The sequence below is a fragment of the Falco rusticolus genome, chromosome 4, assembly GCF_015220075.1.
Source record: "Falco rusticolus isolate bFalRus1 chromosome 4, bFalRus1.pri, whole genome shotgun sequence".
NCBI classification, from domain to species: Eukaryota; Metazoa; Chordata; class Aves; order Falconiformes; family Falconidae; genus Falco; species Falco rusticolus.
In genome coordinates, this window is record NC_051190.1 from 97,211,880 (window position 1) to 97,238,354 (window position 26,475).

The 26,475-nt window shown below is 42.1% G+C and overlaps 2 protein-coding genes and 1 long non-coding RNA gene across 4 annotated transcripts in view; 1 reads left to right on the forward strand and 2 right to left on the reverse strand.

Annotated features, from left to right (window-relative positions):
- Window positions 1–100: 100 nt before the first annotated feature.
- On the forward strand, window positions 101–11,767 carry LOC119146042. The gene is made up of 3 exons (XR_005103613.1): window positions 101–181; window positions 2,385–2,388; window positions 11,756–11,767. It is a non-coding gene; the product is annotated as an uncharacterized LOC119146042 (long non-coding RNA).
- LOC119146041 lies at window positions 3,990–11,445 on the reverse strand. The gene is made up of 3 exons (XM_037383101.1): window positions 11,163–11,445; window positions 6,075–6,221; window positions 3,990–5,230 (listed from the first exon to the last, which is right to left on the reverse strand). Exons 1-3 carry the CDS (start codon window positions 11,434–11,436, stop codon window positions 5,004–5,006), a joined length of 648 nt encoding a protein of 215 aa, XP_037238998.1. The 5' UTR covers window positions 11,437–11,445; the 3' UTR covers window positions 3,990–5,003.
- A 226-nt stretch (window positions 11,768–11,993) lies between the features above and the next one.
- The window catches only part of KIF15 (kinesin family member 15), a 39,662-nt gene continuing 25,180 nt past the window's right edge, over window positions 11,994–26,475 (reverse strand). Inside the window, exons 22-35 of one of the 2 annotated variants that reach the window (XM_037383096.1) lie at window positions 26,325–26,410; window positions 25,825–25,900; window positions 25,470–25,556; window positions 24,410–24,514; window positions 23,457–23,579; window positions 21,866–22,012; window positions 20,774–20,878; window positions 20,318–20,482; window positions 19,763–19,869; window positions 16,481–16,553; window positions 15,888–15,925; window positions 14,079–14,244; window positions 13,482–13,613; window positions 11,994–13,199 (exon numbers count right to left, since the gene is read on the reverse strand). In XM_037383096.1, coding sequence (XP_037238993.1) covers window positions 13,137–13,199; window positions 13,482–13,613; window positions 14,079–14,244; window positions 15,888–15,925; window positions 16,481–16,553; window positions 19,763–19,869; window positions 20,318–20,482; window positions 20,774–20,878; window positions 21,866–22,012; window positions 23,457–23,579; window positions 24,410–24,514; window positions 25,470–25,556; window positions 25,825–25,900; window positions 26,325–26,410 — 1,473 coding nt within the window. In that variant the 3' untranslated portion in view covers window positions 11,994–13,136. Of the gene's footprint in view, window positions 13,200–13,481; window positions 13,614–14,078; window positions 14,245–15,887; window positions 15,926–16,480; window positions 16,590–19,762; window positions 19,870–20,317; window positions 20,483–20,773; window positions 20,879–21,865; window positions 22,013–23,456; window positions 23,580–24,409; window positions 24,515–25,469; window positions 25,557–25,824; window positions 25,901–26,324; window positions 26,411–26,475 lie in introns of those variants that run through there. The other variant, XM_037383097.1, reaches the window with a different exon arrangement.

Consider the following 26,475-nt stretch of genomic DNA (forward strand, 5'->3'; position numbering starts at 1 on the left):
CCAGCAATTCCTCTGGACTCCAAGGGCTGTAGTAGCCGGGGGAGTTGCTTATGAAGCCTTGGCAATTAGTACAGCCACTAACAGCAACTTTTCCTTAAATGTGGAGGAAGAACTCAAACAACTAAGAGGGTTATTAAACAGTCAGAAACCAGAAGGTTTCCTTGAACAGAGTGTCCTGCGTGTGTCACGTGCTGCTGCTGGACATGGGTTACTGCAGTGCTGCACGCAGCTATGGGATAGAGCACTGCAAGGTCCAGGCTTCCCAGTGCTTGGGTCACCCCGTGCTGGGGTGCTGCAGCTGGCCACCATTACCCTGCCCCAGAGCCACCGCCAGCTTCGCACTCAGCAGGTAGTCTCCTCAACCAGCAAAGGTGCAAGTGCAGAAAGCATTTCATGAGCAGCAGCTGAGTACAGCGGGGTGCTTCTCCTTTGGTAACAGTGCATTTGGTTCCAGGCTATGAATACATACACAAGTGTCTCTTACGGTTTCTGTGGTTAGCCAACAAGCCCCTGGAGGCCTAGGTCTGTGTGACGCCTCGAGGAGGAATCTTTCCGTGGCACAGCAGCATTTAATGGGCACCGCCGAGCCTGCAAGCAAAAGGGCAAACCAATTTCAGTTATAGATGGTGTTGCCCATTAAATCCTTCCACGGGTCACAGAAGTCCAACCTCCTGCCCAGATCTGATGGTCACCAACATTACATTGGGTCAGCTGAGGTCTTGTCTAGCTGACCCTCAAGAACTTCCCTGGGTGGAGAGTCTGCTGCTTCTCTGGGCAACTAACTTCCTGGTGACCTTTCTTTGACTGATGCCCAGCTTGAAACTCCCAAGACACAACCTGTGTCTGTTGACTTTTCTTGTTCTGGCCATTTCTACGGAGCAGAGCTTGGCTCCGTTGCCCCTATGACTCCTCTCCAAGCATGTGTCGGCTGCCGTCCAGGTCTCCCTGAGCCTCCCTATCTCCAACAAGCCCACATCCTTCAGCCCCTCCGTGTTAGGGCCTTGCCATCTTGGTATGCTCGTGTCAGACCAGTTTCCCAACAGCTCTCTTGGAACCAAGCTGTCCAGCACTGGAAATGACACCCCAGGTACAGCCACTGACTAAATCAGGGCCCTGAGGGTACCACAGGGACTGACTGCCCCTGCCCGACCCTGGGGACCTCCCTGTCCATGCTTCCCATGGCTCAGGACCACATTTCAGATTTTACAGGCAAATCACTGACCTTTTTTTTAATTTTTTTTTTCCCTGGTATTTAAGTATCTAGAAACAGACTTGCCTTAGAAAGGGCACTGAAACACACCTCGCCCAACCAGCCACCTTCTGCCTGAAGCTAGAAGGCATTGTGTTTCTTCCTCAGGACCGCGTTTTCAGAAATGCTGTCTTCTTGCAACCCTTTCCTTTAAAAAGTGAGACAGCGCAACACCACATCCACTTGATTTTTAGAGGCAAAATCCTGGCTCTCCTGAGAAAGCTTTTACCACTGACTTGAGATCACTCAATTTTTCTGCAAGACCAAGCAAGCTGCAGGCACCATGATGTTTGCTGCGGACAAGTGCCCACCCTGCGTAACTCCCCTCTACAGCTCTCGGGCCCCCAAAAGGAAGGCTTGCTGCTGCTCTTCTGCAGGCGGTGAGCGGGAGCAGAGCACATGGCACCAGGATTAGCACCTGTTTATTCATAACTTCATGGGTTTTCTGTGACAGACAAGGTCAGAGCCATGGCACCACTCTTCTGGTGTGCTGAGTCACCATGACTCCCTTCTCTGAGAACACCCCACTGCTTGCAATATTTTAGCAGAATTAAGTGTGTGCATGACATCCTTGAAATGGGATCAGTATTTAAGGTCTCTGAAGGGTTAACACAGGGCACTGAATCAAATTCCTTGAAAAGTTTAAGTTTGCCAGACTCAGCAGAACAATCTACTGATCTTGTTTATCCCATGTATTTCTAGTCATCACCCAGGCAAACATACCATACCTCCAAGTTATTTTGATATATGCTGTGACCATGACGTTGTACAACCCTTTCAAGTTTCAGTGGCTCCTTCTCAATAACAACATGAAATTTCTCAGATATTATGTACAGTTCCTTATCTAATCAGTCAAACCATGCTTTAAGGTTCAACTGCAACTATAATTTCATTTGGCTTTGTTCCCTGTAAACAAGGTATTATTTATCTTAGAAGATAACACTCTTGGACTTTGTTTATACAACAGATTTTTCAATCGTTTCCCACATTAATTCAAGAATACTTACTTCAATCTTCATAAGCAACATTGTGAGCCTTGCTGTTAACCACGTACCTGCTTCTTCTACTGTTTAAAGTGTGACATGGTATTGACCTGGTTGAGGAAAATCTGATGAACAAGATGTGGAGAGATTAGGGTTGTGTTTCAGAATGAGGGGAAGGTGCAGGAAAGAGTCATTACAATCAACACCTAGGAGATATGCAAACAAAAGCATATTTTGATGGAATTTTGAGGGGAAATTTGTGCCTGAGACTCATGTCTAAGAATACACTGGCTCAGGTGTGCAGAAACTCCACGCAAGTTCCTGCGTAAGGATAACCCACCTTCTGCCCTGGTATAACAAGCATGAACTTCAGCCACCTTACAAGGTCTACCACATTTGAACTGGTCACTCTTCAAACACAGCTCACTCATTAGTCTCACACCACTTCTGTGTGTGTGTGTGTGGTCTAAAACATCTGTAAATATTAAATTTTAGCCACTGAATTTTGGACAGTGCTTTAATTTAGAGTCGCTAGCACTCCTTTCTGAGATGACCTCCAGCTGCATTTTGGATGACCACACGTGAACTATATACCAGAAGTGCACTGCTTTGCTACATGGCAATTGCAGCCCTTCTTGCAGCCCTGGCCCCATGCTGACAAGCAACACTGGCACACGTGGGCCAAACCCTGGGCACACAGGGAAGAGGAATTCTGCCAAAGAATGTGCCCTGCTTGGTGATCTTTTCCTCCCACAGGAACTGGTGGGAAACTCGTTTCCATTCCCACCTTCAAGTATTCACAACAGTGAATTTACAGCCCTAGTTTCCGTTCCTCTGCCTTAAGAGTGAGCATCGTCAAGTAGAATGCTGCCCTCACTTTCTGCACCTGTGCAAACACTTCCTAGACCCTTAACCTCCAATGACTGTAATAAAGAAATGTCAGTTCTGAGACAGTCCATAGTAAAGAATTTTCCAAAAGGTTTGTTAGGAGGAGGGGCAACAGCCAGATTAACCAGAGAGGAGAGTCCTGTCCTTCTCCTGCTGTTCGCATGAAGGCAGCCACAGCTTACAGCTGGCTGAGGGCAAATAAATCAGGCTTGCAGCCTTCATTAATTTCTCCATCATATACGAAGATCTAAGGAGACTAGATGTACTTAGAACTGCATAACTCCCGGTTGTCTTCTCTGCAGACATATGAGGGATGCTGGGTCATCGCATCAAGTCCCAGCTTACCAGGCAGCCAGATGCGTCCAACTCTTTCTGTTACTGCTGCTACCTGAATAGCTCCCCAGGTGCAAAGACCCATGCTGCTAAGGAGGAAAGACACTCAGAGCACTCTGCCTTCTCCCCCGCCACATATGCAGCTCCTCTCTTTGGGGGGGAAGACTTACGAGCACACCTAGTTGAGAGGCAAAGGCTTTGCCCTTCCTGGGACAGGGACACAGCTGCCAGATGTGATGAGCTAGAATGGTCTCTCCCAAAGCAGGGGACCTGGAGTAAACAGCCTCTGGCCTCTGCTGGGGACACTGATTTTTTGTCTTTCTGATACAAAGGAGGAAAAGGCACAAACCCAAATCCAGTGGCATTTTCACCCGCTAGCCTATTTTAATGCTTCTGCTGGACATGATACAGATCTGCCAGTCACGACAAACCTGAGAGGTTCTGATAGAGGCTCACAGAAATGTGTTCTTAGGTTTGCTGCACATACCACAACTGTGACTCACTTTCTGTGGTTTTGAGAAGACAGAAGCAACGTGGCAAGCCCAGAGCAAACAAGTGATTATTACCAGCATGATGCATACATTTATAGACATAATTACATTTCTCAATTAGGACTGCATCTAAAAAACTTCCAAGTAAAAACAGATGTGTGGCCTGGGGAAAGAAGTTGATAACTTAGAAATTATGATCTCTTGACACATGCACCGTGTCAACACCTGAACACAGAGTAATCGCTGACCCAAAATTTAGGGTACGTGTGGGTACCAGTGATCTGGCTGATTACATCACACAAATGGGAATCCGCATCATCCATAGGTATACAAAAACCACGCTGCTTGAGAAAGTCCATTCTACCAAATGTTAAAGCAACTGCGAACATAAGTGGGGAGGGGGGATGTGTTGAACATAGACGCTCCTAGTGAAAGCAGCTGACTGTTTTCATGCAGCCTGTTGTGCTGTGCCAAAATTACAGCAGGAATGGTGACCAAAACCCCATCCTGGTTAAGAGTTTAAAGGAAAGAGCAAGAACGTTACAGTGAGTAACGTCAGGAATAGGCAAGTGGAAATTAGAAGCTAGACAAATGGCAAGTTGCAAGGTGTAGGTGACTGACAGGGGAAGCTGGAAGAGTTAATGAAAGGCTCCACAGCCTTACTGGCAGCAGCAGGCATGGGGTCATTTCAAGAGGCCGAGAGGGAAGTCCAGAACAGCACAGCGGAAGTATCAGCTGCCTTCAGCATCTACTCCCGACTGATTTTCTATTTTGGGACAGGTCCTCTTATGGAAAAGTACTTGATACACAGGCACCTTCCACAACCACCATGTTTACTTTCAGCCTTCACCAAATTGGGAAAACTCTGCAGCCGCAGGGTGTGATGAGGAGGCGTGGCTGATAAACCTCTGGCCCCAATTTCTATAATACTGACTCAGAGCAGATCAGCTTCCTCCAAGGCTGCCACTGCCACACACTGACCTGCTCTGAAAGATGTAACCAGTGTGATGTTGCACGTCAGCAGATCAGCAGGTGAGCAAGGGTTAAGCCGGTCTGAGGTCAGCTGGGGACTGGGGACACTGTCATGGGGCAGGCTGGTGAGGGGCAAGGGGCAGTGTGGTGCTGTGTCCCCTCAGCAGCCATCACGCCTCCTTCTTCTCCGCTGGGAGATGCGCCGGCTGGGGCACAGCTGTATGCAGCAGCACAAGGCCACAGAGCATCATGGCAAGGCCGATCCACCACAGAGGCGTCCACGTCTCTCCAAAGAGAAGCTTGCCCAGGATGGCCTGAAGGGAAAGACAGAGACAAAGCTTTACTGGGCTGAGCTGCCTCAAAACCTCCTGCCGCTGCCAGAGCTGTGAGGAATTCTACTGGGAGAGCCAGCCCTAGACAAAACCTGCTGGAGGAAACGCCTGCTGGGACCACCAACAGAAATGGCTGCTGCAGGTGATGCCAGAGATGACCTATTCTACTATACAGCCTGGAAGCACAGCCATATCACAGTCCCAAAGCAGGATTTTAGCATAGAGATGCTAAAGCACACAGAGGTGTGTGATTTGCTAGCTTTCCAGCACCTCTTGGGAGCCAAATCTCCAGGTGACTGGGCAACTCCAGTCAATAAAAAAGGCCTCACTAACTTTAGACACCACCATGACTGCAAGTTGCAGCACGGAATCAAGGTGGACAGTTGCTGAGAGTGAAAAGTGAGTAGAAAAAACCTGCAGGTCACAAATGCTCTTGCTGTGACTAAAGGTGGTGCATCTTCACACCCAGCTAGGGTGGCTTTGGCTTGTCATAGGTCAGGTGTTGCAAAGGAAAAGCAAAACAAAGCAAAGCTCCCAGCTCTGGCTCTCACTGGCAATTAGAAAAGTTCAGTAAACCCAGGCACTGCGCTGGGCAGCAGCATCCTTCCTCCTGCACCACCCAGAAAAGTCCTATAGCCTCTGTCATAAACTGTCAGAGCAGCTGAGGCCTGACACAGTCATTTCACATCTGCCTGTAACTCCCCCCCTGTGGCCAGCAATGCCAGTCACACTGGGAAATGAGCTACGACCAGTCACATCCAGCACAACCATTCTCACATCGCTGTGCTCCTCCAGGCTTCAGCACCTGGGGAAGGGATCTACTCACCGAGAAGATGAAGTTGGAGGCTGTCGTTGTCACAGAGGCAGCGGCTGAGGAGGAGGAGAGTCGCAGGGCTTTTGCAAAGACCGTCCACATCACTGCATTGCACGCAAACACCAAGCCAACGCAGCTGACGCGAAGCAGCACAGGCAGCTGTAGGATAAAGGGAAACCCCAGCACATTTTCACTGACCGCTCACTTGCCCTCACTAATTCACAGGCACTTTGGAGAAAAACCCAACAGTGTGGGCTTTTGAAGCTGAATTACAGCTGGTATTACATGAAGAAGAATATATTAAGTCGCAGAAGGAAACAGCCCTGGATGAAGCATCACCCTGGCACGTCCTGCCGTGAGTCCAGCCTCAGACTACAAGCTGAGAAGTGCTGTGACAATGTACAGCAGCTGCCACGCCAGAAGCTGAATTCCAGAAAGCCCTGGTGCACACGCAATGCAGTGAAAAGCCTTCACTCATCACTACCTGCATGGGAAAGTGTCAAATGCAGTCCTGCCAAACACACACCAAAGATGTACATGCTGGTGCTGCATGGTACAGGACCCATCTGTTGTGAATGTGGGCTGAGACCAGCGTGGTCCCAAACCAGTGGTCCTCACCACCTCCCCTGACCTGGCCTGCTTTACTGCTGCAGTGAGGGCAGAGCAGGGTCCTCTGGGAGGAACGAGAGAGCTGAGGGGCATCGTGCCTTGTTTTGCATGCCTGCTGGAGAGCGGATTTACTGAGAGCTCTCTGCTCCAGCATTTAGTGGCAATAAAACTACCCCTCTGAACTCAAGGGCCTTCTAGGTTCTCAAGAAAGATCCCCCTCAGACAACCTGACAAGACATTTAACAGTCTCAGTCTGAAAAAAAGGCACCGTTTTACCTAAAAAGCCTTCACCGTTCCCAGTCCCCCCCCACACCCATAGTTTTAGCTGCTGCAGCCATCTCCCTAGGCCCTGGGTACCATGTGCTTGATGTGAAGACACCAAGGGAGGAGATCACAGGCAGATCACGACTCTCACATAACACTTGGGAAGCACACAAGGGCAAGTGAAGGCAAGGCTTTGCCTACGCCCATGGCGATCATGCCTTCCTAGCCTGTCACCTTTCAGGCCACGGTGGGGTCCATCTCAAAGCAGACGGAAACGTAGGTATGAAGCCACCAACAAACACAGCTGAGAGGCAGCACCTGCCCCGTGGGAATGGCTGTAACTGCAGCCCCCTGCCAGCCACCCAAATCAATGGGGGTCACCAATCGTGTTCTGCTCCCACTCGGAAGAAGAAATTAAGAACTGCAAGCTAGGGGAGGCCACAGGGACCTCTGAAGCAAGTGATGTAGCAAGTACAAAGCTGAAAGGAAAAGGCTGTAAAGCAAATCCCTGCTTGATGGCTGGTGCAAGCTCTCTGAGACTAATCCCATCCCAGAGAGGCACGGTTCAGGTGTTTGGCCTCATTCTGCCCCACTTGTGGCAAAAGTCTCCAACTTTATCAGGGCACCAGTAAATGACAATTCCTACCAGTGAAGCACTTTTGTTTTCCCACCGCTGCCCTGGCAAACCCTAGAAAGAGGAACAGTCATACCCAGCTGCCACCAGTCCTCTAAGGAAGAAACCTTCTGATGTGTTATGCCCCACCGCAGGATGGGGTTTGCTTCCCAGCTTCACCCCCTGCCTGTGTGACCAGGGAGTGAGTTTTACCTTGCTCAGGGCAGTTGTGTACATCCACACACACCTCCAGTGGGTAGGCAGATTTGGGAGTGAAAGATAAGAGGGGAAAACAATTCTCTGTGTTTCACCTAAATTCAGTGTATTTCTGGATCAGAAAGAGCCTACCAAGGTACGCTGTTGGGGGAAAAAAAAGCCTTAAGAAAAAGAGATCTTGTTACTATGTTGTGGTTTAACCCCGGCCGGCAACCAAGCACCACGCGGCCACTTGCTCACTCCCCCTCACCCAGAGGGATGGGGAGGAGAATCGGAAAGGAATGTAAAACTTGAGGGTTGAGATAAGAATAATTTAATAGGTAAAGCAAAAGCTGCGCACGCAAGCAAAGCAAAGCAAGGAATTCATTCACTGCTTCCCATGGGCAGGCAGGTGTTCGGCCATCCCCAGGACAGCAGGGCTCCATCACGCGTAACGGTTACTCGGGAAGAAAAACGCCGTAATGCCAGATGTCCCCCCCCTTCCTTCTTCTCCCCCCAGTTTATATACTCAGCATGATGTCATATGGTCTGGAATACCCCTTTGGCTAGCTTGGGTCACCTGTCCTGGCTGTGTCCCCTCCCAATTTCCCGTGCCCCTCCAGCTCTCTCACTGGCAGAGGCCAAGAAACAAAAAAGTCCTTGATTTGGTATAAACATCACCCAGCAACAACTAAAACCATCAGTGTGCTATCAACATTGTCCTATCAACTAGCTACTAAGAAGAAAATTAACTCTATCCCAACTGAAACCAGGACATACTGTTTTCAACCATCCATCTGAGGGTGTAGAGAGGATGGAGCCCAGGTTCCTCTCTCAGGTGCACTGGGATATGAAAAGAAGCAGCAAATAAATTTTGGAACAAGTGATATTTTGATCTGATACAAGGGAAAACAAAGGTGATCAAACACTGGAACAGAGGTCATGGGCTCTCCAACCTTGGAGGTATTCAAAAATTCACTGGAGAAGGTCATGAACAACCTGTTGCACAGCAGGGGTTGGACCAGAGACCTCCAGAGGTCCTGCTTGAGTTGAATTAGTCTATCAGTGGTAGAGCAAAGCTGGTTCCACCATCACAGCAACTATGCTATCTTCGAAAGTGACTCTGAAACCATGGGTTCTTCTTCTGATCTGCTTCTGTTACAGAGACAGGGAAATCAGCTGCAGTGTGCTCTGCCCAGAAGGAAGGCTTTCCAGAGGGAGGTTGAGACCCTCTGCGTAGTGGGCAGAAGAGTGGTCATTGCAATGGCACGCAGAGAGATAAGAACATCTCCAGGTGTTCTCCACAAGGAAGGAGGGAGGTATAAATTCCTCCCCTGCCATGGGCTCAGCCAAGCAAGCCTAGTGAGTCAAGGATTACTGTTCTGATTGCTTTTCTAAGAGGAGATTAATTTTAGTGTACATTTCAGATAATCTAGAATCACACCTGAAGTGGCAGAAGTAATTTTAGGTGAAGTTTGGCAGGGGAGAGGGGAAAGTAAAGGACAACTTTTGTTCACGTGAAATGACCCCTCTTCATCAGGCCACTCTCAGGCTAGGCCATCACAACACATTCTTCTGGCCAGGAAATCTACCTTCATGCTGTCATCAAGTATCCTGCTACCCTACATCATAACCTGTTAGAAGCGTCAATGCACTTCTAACATTTGTCACCACTTTCCACACTGCACAAGCGATGGCTGCTCTCATATTTATTTTTATATTTCTGTAGCTCTTCCTCAAACGCAAAACTCCTTGAGCCTCTGTCACCTCTGCAGAAAAGCCTTTGCAGCCAGCATGCAGGATTCAAAAGGAGCCCTCTGAAACACTCTAGCGTCTACAGTTCAGTGCAATTTAAGCTACTAGGAAGATTATGCCATTTACTTATAACCTGTTTTTTTACAGCTAAACTAATGATTTTTGTTCATAATTACCACCTTGAACGGACCTGAAAGAAGTAACTGAACTAGTTTGTCTAGAACAAAGAAATGGAAACACAGAATCACAGCATGGTTGAGGTTGGAAGGGACCTCTGGAGATCATCTGGTTCAACCTTGCCACTCTTACAGCCAGTTGTCCAGGACCATATCTAGACAGGGTTTGATATCTCCAAGGATGGAGACTCCACCACCTCCCTAGGTAACCTGTACCAGTGCTCAGTCACCCTCACAATGAAAAAAATGTTTCCTGATGTTCAGAGGGAACCCTTGGTGTTTCAGCTGGTGCCCATCACCTCTGGTCCTGTCACTGAGCTCCACTGCAAAAAGCCTGGCCCCCTCCCTTCAGGTATTTATACGTATTGATGAGATCCCTCTGAGCTTTCTCTTCCCCAGGCTGAATAGTCCCAACTCTTTCAGCCTCTCCTCATAGAGGGATGCTCTGGTCCCTTTGCTGGACCCTGTCCAGCAGCTCCATCTCTTTTTCGTACTGGAAAGCCTAGAACTGGACCCAGCACTCCAGCTGCAGCTCCACGAGTTCTGAGTAAAATGGAAGGACCACCTCCCTTGAAATGCTGGTGACAGTCCACCTCAATGATACGACCCTTTGTCATAGAACCTTCAAAAAAACCCACAACCAAACCACCAAAAACCTGACAATAAATGAGCAACATTACTATAAATTTTAAAGGAGAAAAATACTCAGATAACATGCTGTCAACATTTTCAGTAATTCCATGTTCTGCTTTTCTGTCAGCACAGAACGCAACCTTTTGTGGGGGAGATTAGGAGAAGTATCAGGATTTAAGTTTTTTGATTCTCTTTCCTGCCACCCTTTCTGATATATAGGAAAGGATCAACAGGATTGGCAGGTACTGAGTTTTTGCTTTTTTAACCATTTCTAATAATCACACAAGTCTATTTTTTTTTCCTGTTGCAAGGCTAGACTTTTCCAAATCTAGTTCCTCTTTGGGCTGTCCTTTGGGTTTCAAGTCCCAAATACACATTTGCCGTATGAATAACAAATCTCCCTGGCAAGTTTTTACGACTCGCACATGCTTTCCGCCTCAGCATCTCCCCATTCACACACAACCTTGTGCACGTCCCTACACCTGCCGTGCCTGCGTGAGAACTCAGTTCTGTATTTTTGAGGTGTAAGGCCAGCGGTCTCACGGAACCTTAAGCACACCCAGGTTTGTGAAACACGGGCGAGATAAAGGTCGTCCCCCGCGGCCGCCCAAGGGAGCTTGCCGGGGGCACGGCCCAGCAGCGCCGCGGCCCCCCGCCCTGCCTCTCGGCTCCCCTCACAGCCAACGGGCAGGACGGGAGGGGGAGAAGGACAACGTTCTTAGCAAAACAGCGGGCTGAGAATAGTGCACTTGAACGTCAAACACCTAACTCCCACTTTTCAAGTAAGACAGACGAAGCCTCTGCGACTGGGCCTGGCTTCACGCATTCCCGTACCGAGCCGCCCTCGCCGCTCACCCGCCCGCTGGCACTCCCACGGCGCTACCCGCCCCCCCGCCCCAGCTAGGCGGCCGGTCCCCCGCCGCGTCACGGCTCGGCTCTCCCGGCGCGCCCCGCTTTCCCGGCACGTCCCGCTGAAGGGAAGTGCTGGGCGCTGCCTGGAACAGCGCCGGGAAGAACCCGCGCGTTTCCTCTCACCGCGGGCTCCGTGAGGAAGGGAGGCCCAGGGGCTGACTAACGCCTGCCGGGGAGGCCGCCCGCTCCCCCAGGGAAGCCGCTTGCGGGCGCCCATTCGTTCCTGCCTTACCGGGCCTCCGGCCGTCTCCCCGCCCGGCCCCAGCGCCAGCTTCGCCGCCGCGGCCGCCGCCGCCCCCAGCAGCCCCGCGGCCACCGCCGCCGCCCCGCCGCTCGCCCGCATGCCGGGCCCGCCGCCGCCGCCAGGAAGCGCCTCGCCGCCGCGCCGCCCTCCGGGGGCCGGCCGTACCGAGCCTCGGGGAGAACGGCGAAGGAAAACGCCGTGGGCAATGCTCGTTTGGCTACAAAGGCTTTAATGTTTACGCCCCGGGTCCTGCTGCAGCCTTACCAGAGGGCGCAGGCCGAGGGGCGCGCAGGCTGCGCAGGGCCGATCGGCCGGGAGGGGCAGGCGCCCGCCCGCACGGAAACGGTCACAGGGCCGGCAGCGGGCCCCGCGCGCGTGTGTGAACCCGCACCGCGGCGGCGACGAACAGCACGCGGGGGACAACAGCTCGGTGGTCCAAGGCAAACTCCTCCCCTCTCAGCTCTTAGCGCGATTGTAACGTTGCTTCAAATCTCTACTACTGTTTATCTACAGAAAAAACAAAACACCTCTCCAGTTCAAGGCCAGTTTTTCACTTCGATACTTCACATTAAAGTTCAATTGGAAACTTATCTGCAGGATTAGGCAACTTGAAAAATCCATAGATAAGCTAGGGGAAATTCCTCTTCCTCTCAGCCAAATGCAGGAACTCACCAGGTGTTCTGCTCTTTGCTTGACACATCTTTCTCTTCCTTCCCTTTTGCCCCATCCCTTGTAGGCAAAAGCAGTACTGTATCAAGTAGCCATAAATGGAATGATAGGATTACAGACAGTAAAAAGAAAAAAAAAAAGCAGCTAAACACACAACTATTTGATACTGGTACATAAAACTTTTGCTAGCAGAACACAAAACATTGTTTTCCAATAAATGTTATATGCAATTACATGAATTTATGTTATACACCTAAACATTCTGCATATTTTCAAATCTAGTTCCTTAACATTTCTAACTTGTTTGATAAGAAACTGTTTGCAAAATACTTAGAATTTCCTACAGTTCTAATATAGAAAATTTCTACAGGTTTATATTGGAGGAAAAAAGGTTTAAAAAGCATTTTTATTTTAAATAGAGAAAGAAAAGAATGTAAAGCCAAAAGATGTTTATAGTACTATTTACAAGTCTATTACTAAATTCACATTCATGCTTTATTGAACAAAACTTCAATATGAAATTATATTTAAGTAACCCAGTAAAAACACCCTGTTTAGCAAAAAAACCTCACAAAACCCAAACCAAAGTAAAGCCTACAAAAAAATTCTATTTTTAAAAGTTCTACTCTGATGGAAAACATAGCATTTCATAAAAGGTAGGAACCTGAATAAAAGCAGAACGGAAAACAAAGATTCAGGTGTGTTCGCAGGGAGAAAGCTTTTTCTTGGCAAGGTATGACAGTTTCAAGGAAGTATCTTCTAGTACCTATACAAAATCAGTTTTTCCAAAATTATATAGGAAGGTGTTAATGTGTCACTGAAAGTTACCCACGTAGCTGGAATGAAATTTTTCATTAAGACTTATTACTAGCAAAAAATCCAGGAACTAAAATACTTGATTATTCTGGGACCACAGCCAAAGTCAGCTGGCTTTTGCTTATTCTGTAGACTTATAAAATATGGCTCTGCAGTTTTGTTTGTGTCATTATAGCTGATCATGATGTCTACATTTCACACTTTTTTGATTCTTTCAAAAAAGCATTTTCAACTCGAAGTTTTTCAGTCTCCTGTAAAACAGAGAACATGGGTGTATTAAGGAAGTGATACTAACGTCTTTCATATTTCTAAATAAGTGATATATACGCTTGTCAAGTGTTTTATACACTGTGGACTTAAGTTAAATGGGGTGATCCTTGTCTGGGGCCTGTGAGGAGACAGACCAGCCATGACCTACACAGCTGCATAAAATCAGGAGGTCCAACAGAAGAGCAAGAATTTTAGTTTTCATGCTCAAAGCTTAGCTCTCTATGTCAGGCCATACTTGACCTGTATTCTACTCTGCCACTTACCTCAGTAAGTTTAGCGTAATCTTTCTTCAGTTTCACAAGATAATGAATCTTCTGGTTTAGGTTTTGATGACCAAGTAACTTCCCATTCTCCTCAGCAAGAGAGTCAACTTGCTTCCTCAGCAAGTCCATTTCCTGTAATTAATAAATACAGTGTGTACCTCTTAACTGTAGCCTCTCCTCTTTACAGAGGAAACAGCTTCTTTAGTACTATGAGCATGCTTTAAATTTGTTGTAACACATGATGCAAGAATCGGTTCATTCAGTAACACATGATGCAAGAACTGGTTCATTCAGGAAATAGGTATTTGTCTTAGATCTCCTTCGGTACATTAGCTCCCTTCTGGGGGGGGGGGGGGTGGAGCAGCACCATTTGATTTGTATTATGAATTGCAACAGTGATTTCCATACCAAGAGTTTCACTAATGCAGGAAACAGCATTACAAATACAACTAAACTGCAAGACTAAACATTTTCAGAGAGAGTCTTTGATTGCTAATTAATTCAGAATATTGTCCAATTAGCAACAGCTCTACCTCTGCTAATCTGTAGATATAGTAAGATTCTACTATAAAGACAAAAAAATTATACATATATAACCTTTTCAGTTCTGTCTCTCTCTTCATACATTTCCTCCAGTTTTGATCTAATTTCTTCTTTTTCATGAAATGCTTTGAGCTCCAAGGCTCTTGTTCGTTCCATCTCCAGAGTAATTTCAAGACAAGTATTCTCTTTGATTTTGAGCATATTTTTGGTCTCTTCTAATCTGCCAATATAAAAGAATCATAAAATATTAAAAAACAACATAAGAGGCATACAACTGAATTACTAAGCAAGTCTTGGACATGGAGGCAGACTCCTTTGAAAGTATCCCTTTGAGACTACGTATTTTCCCTAGAACTCAGTGCTAAGAGGAGGAAAAATTCCATTCTGCTTCACAGCCCTTGTGTTTGCAAATTAACTAGGCCGTGTTTCAGAGATGCTTTTCTTTTGGGGAAGTACGCTGTTCCCAATCCAGGACGTACAACTCCACTCATGAAAGAGAATAGAAGCTTCACCTACAAGAACACTTACAAGTAATTCATATCTAAGGCACATACATTTGTCAGATGAACTCTGCTGCTCTTCAGGTTTCCCCTAAATTGCTTGTTTGGCTTCCCCCCCCCCCCAATAGCCTTGTTGCTCAGAAACATCTCTGAGCAGCTCGGAGATGGTCTGAGCTCATTTGGTGTGTTAACAGAAGGACTACCTCTTCAGATAGAATTAAAACATTTTCAGCAGATGAGACATCTATCAGGCTCACAGAGTATTAAACCATGCCATCAAACTTAGCAGCCTGTCTACTGATTATATGACCTTTAGTTATTTTGCATGTCTATTCAAATATTGTATAATTTAAAATACTCCTTGTCATCAGTTTTGTTTCACTGAAGCTTGGTGTTTAAGACCTACTATATGAAAACAATATTCATTTGCTGCATTTGTCAAGACATTTTCTTGATGACAAAAGAATCTTTTTCTTTGTACATTATTTATTTGTATGAGACCTTGTAGCACTTATAAAGCTTATTTCAGAGACCAGACAGGTATGAAAAACCAATGCATCAAATAGCAAGATAACCCCTAATCAGGACTGGGATTTCTGGAAATCTTAATATAAATTACTTTTGAAATGACTGAGTGCATAAAAACTATTTTCATCCTTATTTACATATATTAGATAACTCAAATACTGGGAGATTCAGCACTATGAACTCTGAAGCAAAGCAGTACAGATTAGGAAAAGAATAGCAGGAGCAGCATCTTCAAACTAATTTTTATCTACTAATTCAGTGTTTTATTTCTTTATTACTATCCATCCAAGGTGCAGAACACTTGAATTTTGAGGACTTGCACAATAGTGCAAACACAATCTAGGAATCCTCTAATGATAAACAGTTTTCATTATTCAAGCAGAAGCACAAAAATTTAAGATAGCATAAAGCAAGCAAAGAATGAGATTGTTTAAAGTTAGAAAATATTTACAATATTAATAAAAAAATTACCAGTATTTCAATTTAATTTGAAAAGGAACATGCTTAAAATTCACTGCATAGAAAAGAACTCAAAACATAGATAATTGAAAAAAATTCAAAATGTACCTTCCAATTTAAGTTTTTCTATGGTACCACCTATTTCAGAGTATTGTCCTGATACAATGCTGCCCTTTTAGAAAATGTAGTAATAGGTGCTACTACCACCTACTGATGAGAAAGAGTAAGAACTCAATGTGTCTTGCAGAAGTGTAAATATTTCCAGATTAAAACTTTTATACTTTCAGATCTTGGGCTTCTATTGCTCAAGTATGCCTTTCTGGTATTAATGAGTTTAATACAAATCTCCAGTTCAATGAACAATATTTAAACTTACTCTGCTTTGATTTTCAGCATCTCCTCCAATGCTTTATTCTGTAAGAGTTAAAAAAAAAATTCTTAATGTTTAATATATTCTATACATCTAAAATTACGGGTACTAAACTGATACTACGTATCTCATTCCAGATCCTACCAAAACCATCCTACTGCCTAGTAACTCGCATCTCTAATGTTCCCTATAAGTGCATCTTTTTGCTATATGCATGTATTTCCAATTTCATGCCCACACAAGGGACGCACAGCTGCCCATTCATGCACAGCACAGCTCTAAGAGGGGATTCTTTTGTCTGGGAGATTCATGGCAACCTCCACTGCAACATTAACTTGCCTTTGGCAGAGCAGTGACACAAACCTCACTTTCCAGCTCTGTGGAGAAGAGTCTGATTTAGTGATTTGAATCTGGTTTTGCTTATTGTGCAATCTGACACCCAGTTTATTGGTGTTAGAGATGGAAACCTTGTAAGTATCAGGCTGCATCTGTTAGAATTCACTAGAACTCATCGTTTGTTTCACTGCCATGAAATAGCAGAGAACATATTAATACTTCACAGCAGGGAGATAGCAACTGACATGAGAAGGGTAATATACCTTGGCGAGTCGTTCTTGAGCAATCTCCTCCTCTTTCTCTTTAAGGGACTGAACGTCAGGATGTTTCTGATCACTAGGAAATCCAAGAATGAGGAAAGCTTCTCACAAACTGAGGAAACCAGTTGTAAAAACATCTTATCCAGATTAAGCCAGTAAATGTATGTAGCTGTCTTGACACATGTTCGTACTCTGAATACTGAACATCATGAAACAACTCTAGAAGGGTTGAAATGTTTATATTCCAAGAACACCAAGTTTTCCTTTGTTCAGCTATAGAGAAATGATGTTTTAATGAAAACAATTAAAAACGCAATAACTATGCAACTGTACGGTAGACAGCTTTGGGACCGAGATAAATGTTTTATTAGTTCATGATGTTTGTTGTGCATATAGACTGTCAAAAGCAACTCCCTCCTACAAAATCATTGCTCAGTGGTCTTGCCAAGTTGAGAAGGTAAAAGGTTGGAAACTTTTAGTTTTGTTAGTTTTTAATAAACTTGACATTGACTAGAAGCAAACACCATAAGATTAAAATAACCCCAAAATCAACACACCATTGGGTCCAATTCATTCCTGTCATGTGCCATAAAGGAAGAACTTCATTCATTAACAGTTTTTGCAATTTGATGCAAATTTTTGCAAAAAAAATATGCAAAAATTGCAAAAAAGGTCAGTGTTTTCAGCAACTCAAAATCTTTGTCAACATACCTAGCTAGGGTAATTTTATTTTTTGTATCTGGTATGAATAGCCTCAGTCTGAAAGAGTAATGTGTATATGTGCAGGTGGTTTTTTGTTAATGTTAATTAAGTGCCAGCTTAAAAAGTCTAACAACTTCTGAGAACCAAGATAAAAATAACGTATTTTCCTTGTTAAATTTTGGTACCACCCACTTCCAAAATCCACCCAAATCCATCTAGCTTTTAAGTTGTTGGACAAACTGCAACACACTGTTTTACTTATTCTCAGTAAATACTTACATGAACTCTGAAACCTCCAGGTTTAGAATCATTGGTTATGCTCGAGCCTTTCAAATTCTAGTACTGGTCAGCCTGTACACTAGCTCCAAAGCAGTGAACTAAGCCTGCTCCAGCTTAGTGTTACAGAGGTGAAGGCTGACCTTTCCTGTACAGCTTGCTCTTCCCAGCCCCAACGCTCAATAGTAAGAGAGCAGGCACTTGGTCTCATTTTGTATTCTCAAACATTCTCCAATGCAGTCCATAGTCTGTTACATCTCATTACCTTATCACATGTGACACCAGTGACCAAGTCATCTCACTCTCTAGCACTGGGCCACACAGAAGATAATTACTACCTGATGCTGCTGTCATCTGCTCCCATAATGTACGAGGCAAATGTCTCCTGTGACTATTGCCACCTGAGATATTTAAACCTGATTTTTTAGAGAGCATGCAATATAGTATTAGCCTTCCGTCTATTCAAACCAGAACTCCTATCAACAGCAGCCAAGAATTGTTAATGCATATCCAAATTATATCTCAAGGTTCCAAGCTGGGAATACAAGTAAGGAACATAAAAGTAATGCTTTTCTGTGAAAACCTGGATCCAAGTAACCTAGTCCATTAACTGCATGAAAAACAGACACAAAATACAGTTTCCCATGGCAAGGTAACCACTTCTTTTTCTGTGATTCCCATTTTCAATTGGCAACACACAATTGAAAAAAAGTCTGTTGCAAACTAAGCAGAAGGCCCTAGAGACAATATCATCATTCAATACGCCATCTGATCTGCCCACCTTGTGCACAGAATGTTTTGCACAATGAATCCCTTCATAATTGAAGATTACTGTATAATACATATGAATGCAAGGACAAATTAGAGTTGCATTGATACCTGCAATTACAGCATCTTCTAATCAGAATACTTAATTTTGCAAATTTAATAGTGGTCTTTTATGTTAAATCTTACCAGAAAATCAGTTTTAAAACTGACAATGCTGATACTTCTCGAATAGAGATTAAAGTTTTGGAAAATATTTCTTTATACATTTAACAGGCAAAAAAACATTATACTCCTGTTATCTCAAGCTGGGTTTGAGCATAATCAGCAAGAGCTGATCTGCACACAGAGTCAAGATACTTGTTTATTGAATGTCTGTGCATCGATGGGTGCTAGGCGGTAATCCACAAAGCTAGCACACCTTTTAACACATAGTAAGACTTTTTATATACTTTGAACAACTGATTACAATTGTGTTTAGTCACTTAATTTTCATTGGTTCCTACAAGCCTTGTCTCAGTTTAAGGGTACAGTTTTTTTCACCAGGTATGTTCTGTGGGGAAGGGGCTTTGTTAGTGGGGGGCTTGCTTTGCTAGAGGGTGGATCTTTTAGTATGGTAATTATTAGGACATTTCACACATAGTTCCATAATTTTATGTTTAGTCTTATTAACCATTTTTTTTTTTCCTCTTGAGCTCATCTTGTGTCCCAGCTTGACATATTTATGGTGTCTATTCCTTATCCCAAGGCCACGTTTTGTTAACTGTTTGTAAGGATCAACTAACATCCTGTTCTTCAATTTTCATGTTTTTCCACTATAGATAGTTACATATTTCCCCCCCTCTTTTTCTTTAAAGTAAGTAATTCTTTTCACTCCTACCTACCATTAAGTTAGTTTACTAAATTGCTCCTTAAAAATTAATTGTCATTAAATATCAACAGATTTATTTGCTGCCAGTTCAGATTCCTTTTCACAAGATGTAAACCAGCAGATTATTTAATTCTTTACAAAATCAAAACCAAAGGAAAAAAAAACCAAAACAAAAAAGGTAAGCCACAAAAAACTGGCCAAAACAAAGATTTACAGACTACAGTTTGAACCAAATTTCAGGATATCTTGTCTGAGGTATATAGCAGCGTACCATCTTTTCAGAGGAAGTTCATTCCTTATTCTCAAAAACACAAGACTGATAACTGATTCAATTTATTTCTATGTTAAACCTTGTGTTTAATTAATTTGGATATTTCCTGTCTACTGAATCCATAAATGCAGAAGTGATATGGTAATATACAGTACACAGAAATGGCTGTGCATGTAATGATTTTGCATTCTATTTCCATTTCCTTTATAAAACTTTGTTCTATTTAAGAATTTGTGATTTAAAGGCAATGAAGTTTACAAGCCAGTAAATAATTTTCATAGAAAAGGCTGAGTCAATCTCTAATTATATAAGCAATACATAAGATTGTATTTAAAATACCCGTAAATTGATCTTACTCAATTGCTTCACGTTAAGACAGGTTCTTCTTATTTTGCTTTACCTGTTCTTGCTTAGTCTCTGAACTTCTACAAGGCTCTGTAAATTCCTGTTGTTCTCCACCAATATCTGCATTTCCAGACGCAAGTTTTCCAACTCATTTAATTGTTCCTAAGCAAGTGAAATTTGAAACATTTTATTTGAAGACCAAATTGCAATTCCTGTTTTCATTTCCACTTGAACATGGTTTTGAGTAAAATAGAAGATAAAACTATATCAGAAAACAAGCACAGTTCTCTGGCAAAGATCTGCATTACCTTTTCCTTTACAGTTTCATTACAAACTTGATTTACAGTAAGGCAGAACAGTTTCATCAGCAAAAATGACGTTACCATTTGATATTCATGAACATGAAAGAACTCAGTCCTTGGGAAAATGAGATACATGGATATCTCAAGCAAGTTGTCACCATTTGTTACCAGCCTAGGTAAAGAGAAGACCAAGAACTGCTTTCCTGCTTTAATGGACAGACTACTAAGCTAAGCTCAAAAAAATCTGAATTCTGTATTCAGTCTTATTTTAAGCTTACAATTTGCCTGTAGAGATTAACTCATAGTACCTTCAGTCTTAGGATTTCATCATTTTTAGCTCTTCGTTCTTCATTCAGTTCATGTACAAGGTGCTCCAGATTTATTGCAGAAGCCCTCCGATCAGCTATTTCTTGCTCATGAGTTTCCAAGAGCTTTGCCAAATTCACATCAAAACCAGGGGGAGTTCTTGGACACTGGCAAGTTAAAAGAAACAAATCCCACAAACTATTAGTGAAGACTGTTTCCCCTATGTATTGGTTATATGCTTTAATACTTAATTGAATACATATGTTAATACATTTCTGGCAGAAAAATCATCAATGCTACATTTAATTTACAAACAAGGTGACTGGGATTTGACCATTCTCAATACATTGCCGTTTCTGGTCCCAGCCTGAAGCCAGGCTGTGAAGTTTACTAATCCTTTTCCATTAGTTTTAACAGTCTTTACAATGGAAATGTTTCTCAAACACCAGATACCATACCTGAGGAAATGTTACTGAAGATGAGTCTACGAGGCAATCTATTTGCTTCATTTTTATTCCATATTCATTCTTCCTCTTCTCCAGTTCTTCTGTCATTTTGTCCAACTATTAAAATCCCCAATTAGAATTAAATTAGCTTGTAATATATACAAAACAGAAATCTGGCTGCTGCTTTCTTTACTATTTTGAGCAAGCTTAAGTACACCACAAGTTATTTGTGTTTACCTTAGACTTCCTGTTCATAACTTTTTTCTGTATTTCCCTAATAACAGCTAATCATTCAATAGTTGCATGTAACAAGCATTTTTTGAAAGTGTATATACACTATATGCTGTATATGGCGTAGTTAATCTGAATTTTGTTCCTCTTTGTTAGTATTTAATTTTTCTGCCTTGCTAAGACAATCTACCTTTCAAAGGGCTTGCTAGCACAGAAAAAACATTACCAGCTTTGTTGGCAAACATTACTGGTCAAAACATGATTTGATACAAAGATTTTACTGGTATAGATCTAATCAGTTCCCTCAAAGAGAACATGCTAACATGACAAAAGAACTTTTCCTTCTGAAATAACTTACCCTTACTAGAGTTTTTGCCAACACAAGCATATTACTTAGCACTAACAGTTGTGACACCTAGACCTAAAATTCTGACAAAGGTTTAACATAGCTATTTGGTCTGCAAAAGCTCCAAATCACTCTCAGGCTGCATAATTTATAGAGCTCAGTAGTTATCACCATTACAATGATATTGTTTATGGTGAAGTCTTAAGCAGAGGGAAAGGTAATCCCCAAGGTTACGCTGCTTATAACCTCAGGCTGCTCTGTCATCATAGGTACTGAAAATTTTACTCTGCTTTCAGAGTAAACACTTTCATGATCTCTAGACACCATTTCCAAAGCATTTAAAAGTTATCTAGCCTTTTTTCAGAAGCTTTTGAACTACTGCTTGGCTTTTACAGAAAGAAGCACTACTCTTCACCAAGAGTACTGCGTACAAGATGCTCTAGTATTACAAAACCTTTTCCAGAAGTTACAATTAATCACAACTCCTTCCCAAGGAGCTTCTTATCAGAAGAATTTTTGTATTTTACCTGTTCCTTGAGTTCCTGGATTAGAGTGTCTTTCTTTGTTATGTCTTCCTGCGCACACTGAAGCAATGAATCATGTTTCTTCGAGGCCTCTGTCAGTCTTGCCAGCTGATCAGTGGTATGATGCAAGTCTTCACACAGAAGGTCTCTCTAGTTTAAGTCATTGGATGAGTAAAGAAGGGTTAAAGTTATTACTCTAAAGCTGTTGTTTCAAGATGTTTTGTCATTGTTGCCAAGACTGTTAACAGCTACAAGTATCTCCCTTTTTCCTCTACTTTTTCACCATGAATTGTAGCACTGATCTATAAATTTCTTATTTCAGCATGTTTTCCACATCCATTGTCTCAACTGCAGAACAAAAATGAGAACTTTCCCACAATACGGATATTTCCCACAAGTATCTCCCAGATACTTGTGGGAGATACTTGGAAATCAACCACTGTTTTGAAGTACAATGTATACTTAAAAAGAGATACAATTCTTTAAATAAGAAACCAGAAAAGAATGTATAGATTTTAATCCATGCAGAGTTACTGATTAGGTTTTTTTGTGCACCGCTATTCTTTAGATACCTCTGGATTTATTTTAGGATCTAGACTCCCACCCTATCTGATAGATGGGATAACATACCTACACAAGGTGTGTTAACCTAGGAGGAGACAGACAGTACTTAGTATTTTAAGTGCCACCTTGGATTATTTGTTCTTGTCCAGTCAAGAAAGCATGAAGGAAATTAATAAGTGATGTAAAAAGCTGAAGAGGAGAAACCCTGATTTTATCAGGAGTCAGATACATCCAAGGAGAACACTATAGTAAGAATTGGTACTTCAGCTTAAAAAAAAAAGTAACTCAAAGTGATTCATTTGGCAGGTGACTCAGTTTTGGGTTCCAGAATGTCAAATTTAGAGATGATTATTAATGAAGACAGTCTGTTTACTAGACATAGTGGAAATTATTTAAGGATGGGTTTTGAGAAGCAAGCACTACTCTGGAAGACTTCACTGGTGCTATATGATTGGACTAAGGATATCTAATATGACAAATTAACATGTAGAAATTATTTGTAATGAGAGGCTTGGCGTTTTGACTGATGAACATGTACAAAAATAATGGTGAAAGCAGCAACACGAAAGTTAAAAAAAAAGATACCATCTTAAAAAGCAAAACCACAGATCTTAAATCTGTTTCCAGCAGGTGGAGCTTTTATGTTAAAATTATCAGTAAAGAAATTATGTTACTGAATATAGTAGCAGTAAGTGAAGAAATAATGTTAAACATAATATATTCTTCTACCTATTTTAATTTCTCAGCTGCATCATCTAATGCTGCCATTAAATTGAGCTGGTGATTCCTTAGTGGCCTTAACAAAATTAAACAAGGCTGTTAGCATGGGTTTTTATGACACAGCTTATAAAGTATTTATGTCAAGTAATGTGATAATTTAACAGAATGTCAGGTGTCTCATGGAAAATTTCTTTAAAGACAGCTTAACTGGCTATAGTTTGAACTAAAACAAGGTTAAAATATTTTAAGCAGAACCACATCCAATCAGTCTGTTGAACGAATAATAATATACCGACATTAATGTTTTTACCTCAATGTTATCAGCTATTTGTCTTCTCTCCAAGGCTTCCCTCAGTTCTTCAATCTTCTTTTCCTGATCCTCTACGATTTGTTTGCTTTCTTCTTTTGCAGCCAAAGCATGATTATACTTGCACTACATAAAGCATTAAGTTTTAGATTTTAGGAAAACACATTATCAAAGTCAGTCAGCAAACAATACAAATGTACATCACAAATCTTATAGCTACAGACATTTAAAATCTGTCAATGACTGAAGTCAGAATGATATACCATATTTACTAAATTTGTACAAACAATGTTATTAGAAATGAGTTGTCAGAACAATAGAAAAATAGTTAATTTTATGCATTAGCCACCATAATACATATTAACCACTCAAACAGTTATTAAAAAAAGATAACCATATGTAGAAATCTGTCTCATCAACATTTTTTCTGTAGGACCTTTTCAATTCATAGTTCATACATACATGTTCTCTAAAGCATTCTGTGGGTTTCTCTTATCAGTTTGAAAACCAGGCCTATTTTAATAAAGAAGATGCATTTATATTTATTCATAGTTATTCAAACACAGTTTTAGTTCTTTATACTTGTTTTCAGATTTAGAACATACTGATACCAGCCACAAAAGTTCACTCCCTCAATTTACAATTCAGGTTCCATTGTTAAGGTCTAAATTGCCAGTTTCTGAGAAAAACTAAATGTAACTGTCAGCTGAGTGTACTTTACAGGATGTGAATAGGTCCCTTTAGAGACACTGCTCTTTACCCACTATGTGGAGAGAGTTCAGTTTTCAAGACAGCCTTAGGCATAAAATGTTCAGAAGATTTCAACATGTCAACACAAAGAAGTTCCCTCCTAAAACACTACAGCAAGTTATGCTGTTAGAGACCCACGATAAGACATGTCATTGCCTTCTACTTTTGCAGAACTATACCATGTCCTTCAAAATGACAGAACATACATTTATATCCTTGAGCTCTCTCGTCAGGCCATCTATGGACTCAGTTTTATGATTAATCAAAGACCTCAGCTCCTGGATCTGTCTCATCAGGTCAGTTACAACTTCCTGCAACATAAAAAAGTTAATACTGATAAAACATATATATATATTTATATATATTTTATTACTGGACTTCCTCTTGTGTGTAATCTGTCAGTCCCAGATTTCAAACAATCATTTGACAATGAGGCCTCAATATGCACATGTAAGGGAGTAACAGGAAATTCATTGTTAAATCGTTGGCTGTTGTTCTAGGCACTTTTTATGTAATGTGTTCATTAGAAGAGAAGACTAGCCCTCTGATTTGGTCTCGGGCTGTAATGGGTTTCTAATAGGAGAATAGAAGTACTATAATTTAAGGTTTTATTTGTTTGCAATGGAGGAAGACATATTCAAGAAATACCGCTGCACTGACAATACCAGATTCTTCTGACCTTATACATGACAAATTTTTGGTTTAGCATGGCAAAAGCAAGACTTACTGCCTCATGCTGGATAGTAAACAGACTATGTGATTTCTTATGCCTGTTTTATACAAAGCATAAATGCTTGTACTATGGGAACTTTTGGTATTTAAGCATTCAAAACACTGGAATAGTCTTTTCATGTAAAAGTGATTTGATTTTTATTAATGAAGATACCCACAGTCACATTCTTACATCTCACCTTTCTCACTTTTCCATTAGCCTATTACAAAATGGCACTGATTGGAAGGCCATATTAATCAGGAGAATTATGCATCATTTATGCATTGAATGTTTTGTCCAGAAGACAACTTTAGCTTGATTTATTTTTTTTTTTAACCTTCATCTATCTTGCATTTTCTCTGAATGCATACCACTTTCCTACCACCCTGCAAACTCCATGCCAGTAAGAGGTAGGGTTTATTTCACCTACATACACAGCAGGATTGCTTAGAAGCACAGAATTAAGTATCACAGAAAGGCTCTGGGCTTTCAACTCTACTACAGAACACTGTTACCTGCCAAACTGGGTATCAGTGACAGAAATAAGCCCAAACCTTATCTGTATCATTTGTCTTCTTCAAAGAAACAATCATCTCTTCAGCAGCAGCCAACTCCCGTTCCAACTTACGCAGTTTTGCTTCCTAGAAGAAATAGTAATTGTGAAGGACAGACTTAATTACCTGTGAAGTATATTTTGTAAAGCACATGAAAAAATTGGAAGGATCTAAGCTGTTTACCTTACCAGAAAAATAAAGCAGTAGCTTAACAAAACAACCTGAAACTTGAGAACTCTACATTTATTTTGCTGTTAAATCAACAGCACAGTCAGTTCACCAGAAAAAAAAATGCTATTCATGCACAAGGAAATCCATGAACACATGATTTAGACACTCAGCTCTGCTGTTGTACCTGCTGCTCACACCGTGTCACCATTTCAGAGGACGGTTTCTCCACCTGTGCTTTTTCAACTACTTTCAAGAGCTCCCTGGAGAACAAAACATTTCTAGTGAGAAATATTATCAGAATATAGAGCTTTAACAAGAATCAAGTCATTATTCGGATTTGCACTTAACCCCCCCCCCCCCCAAAAAAAACTCCCAAAATGAACTGTCACTTTCTCAGTGCTATAAAAAAAGAACAGTAATTTAGTTGCTAGCCATACACAGCTATTGGTAGTGGAACTTTATCTTTGACATGACAAATGATAGTTATATTGAAATTAGTCATGCATTAAAATGAAGCATTGTTTTAAGCTGGATAAAATAAAAAAACCCCATTATGTAATTATCTCCACCCAGCTGGGGAAAAACACCTTTACAAACAGGATCCCCATCTGAATACAAAACCTAGCACAGGACAAAACTAATGAAGTCAGATGAAAATACACCCCACCACTAATTAAAACTCACTTTGAATTGTTTTCTTTGTGTTCTTGTAATTGTAGCGTTAGTTTTTCAATATGTTCTTTTTGTGTTTTCATGAGTTTCAAAAGGGTCTAGAATATCAAAATACACTTTGTTATAACAATTTACAATATAAGGCCTTTTAGAACAATTTCAA

Bases quoted from the DNA above. Each gene is read 5' to 3' on its own strand.
- LOC119146041 (XM_037383101.1), bottom strand. From the start codon at position 11,436: ATGGGCGCCCGCAAGCGGCTTCCCTGGGGGAGCGGGCGGCCTCCCCGG. The intron at 6,222-11,162 runs GTGAGCGGCGAG...TTTATCCTACAG, and splicing joins GTGGGAGTGCCAGCGGGCGG to CTGCCTGTGCTGCTTCGCGT. The intron at 5,231-6,074 runs GTGAGTAGATCC...CTTTCCCTTCAG, and splicing joins CCTCCAACTTCATCTTCTCG to GCCATCCTGGGCAAGCTTCT.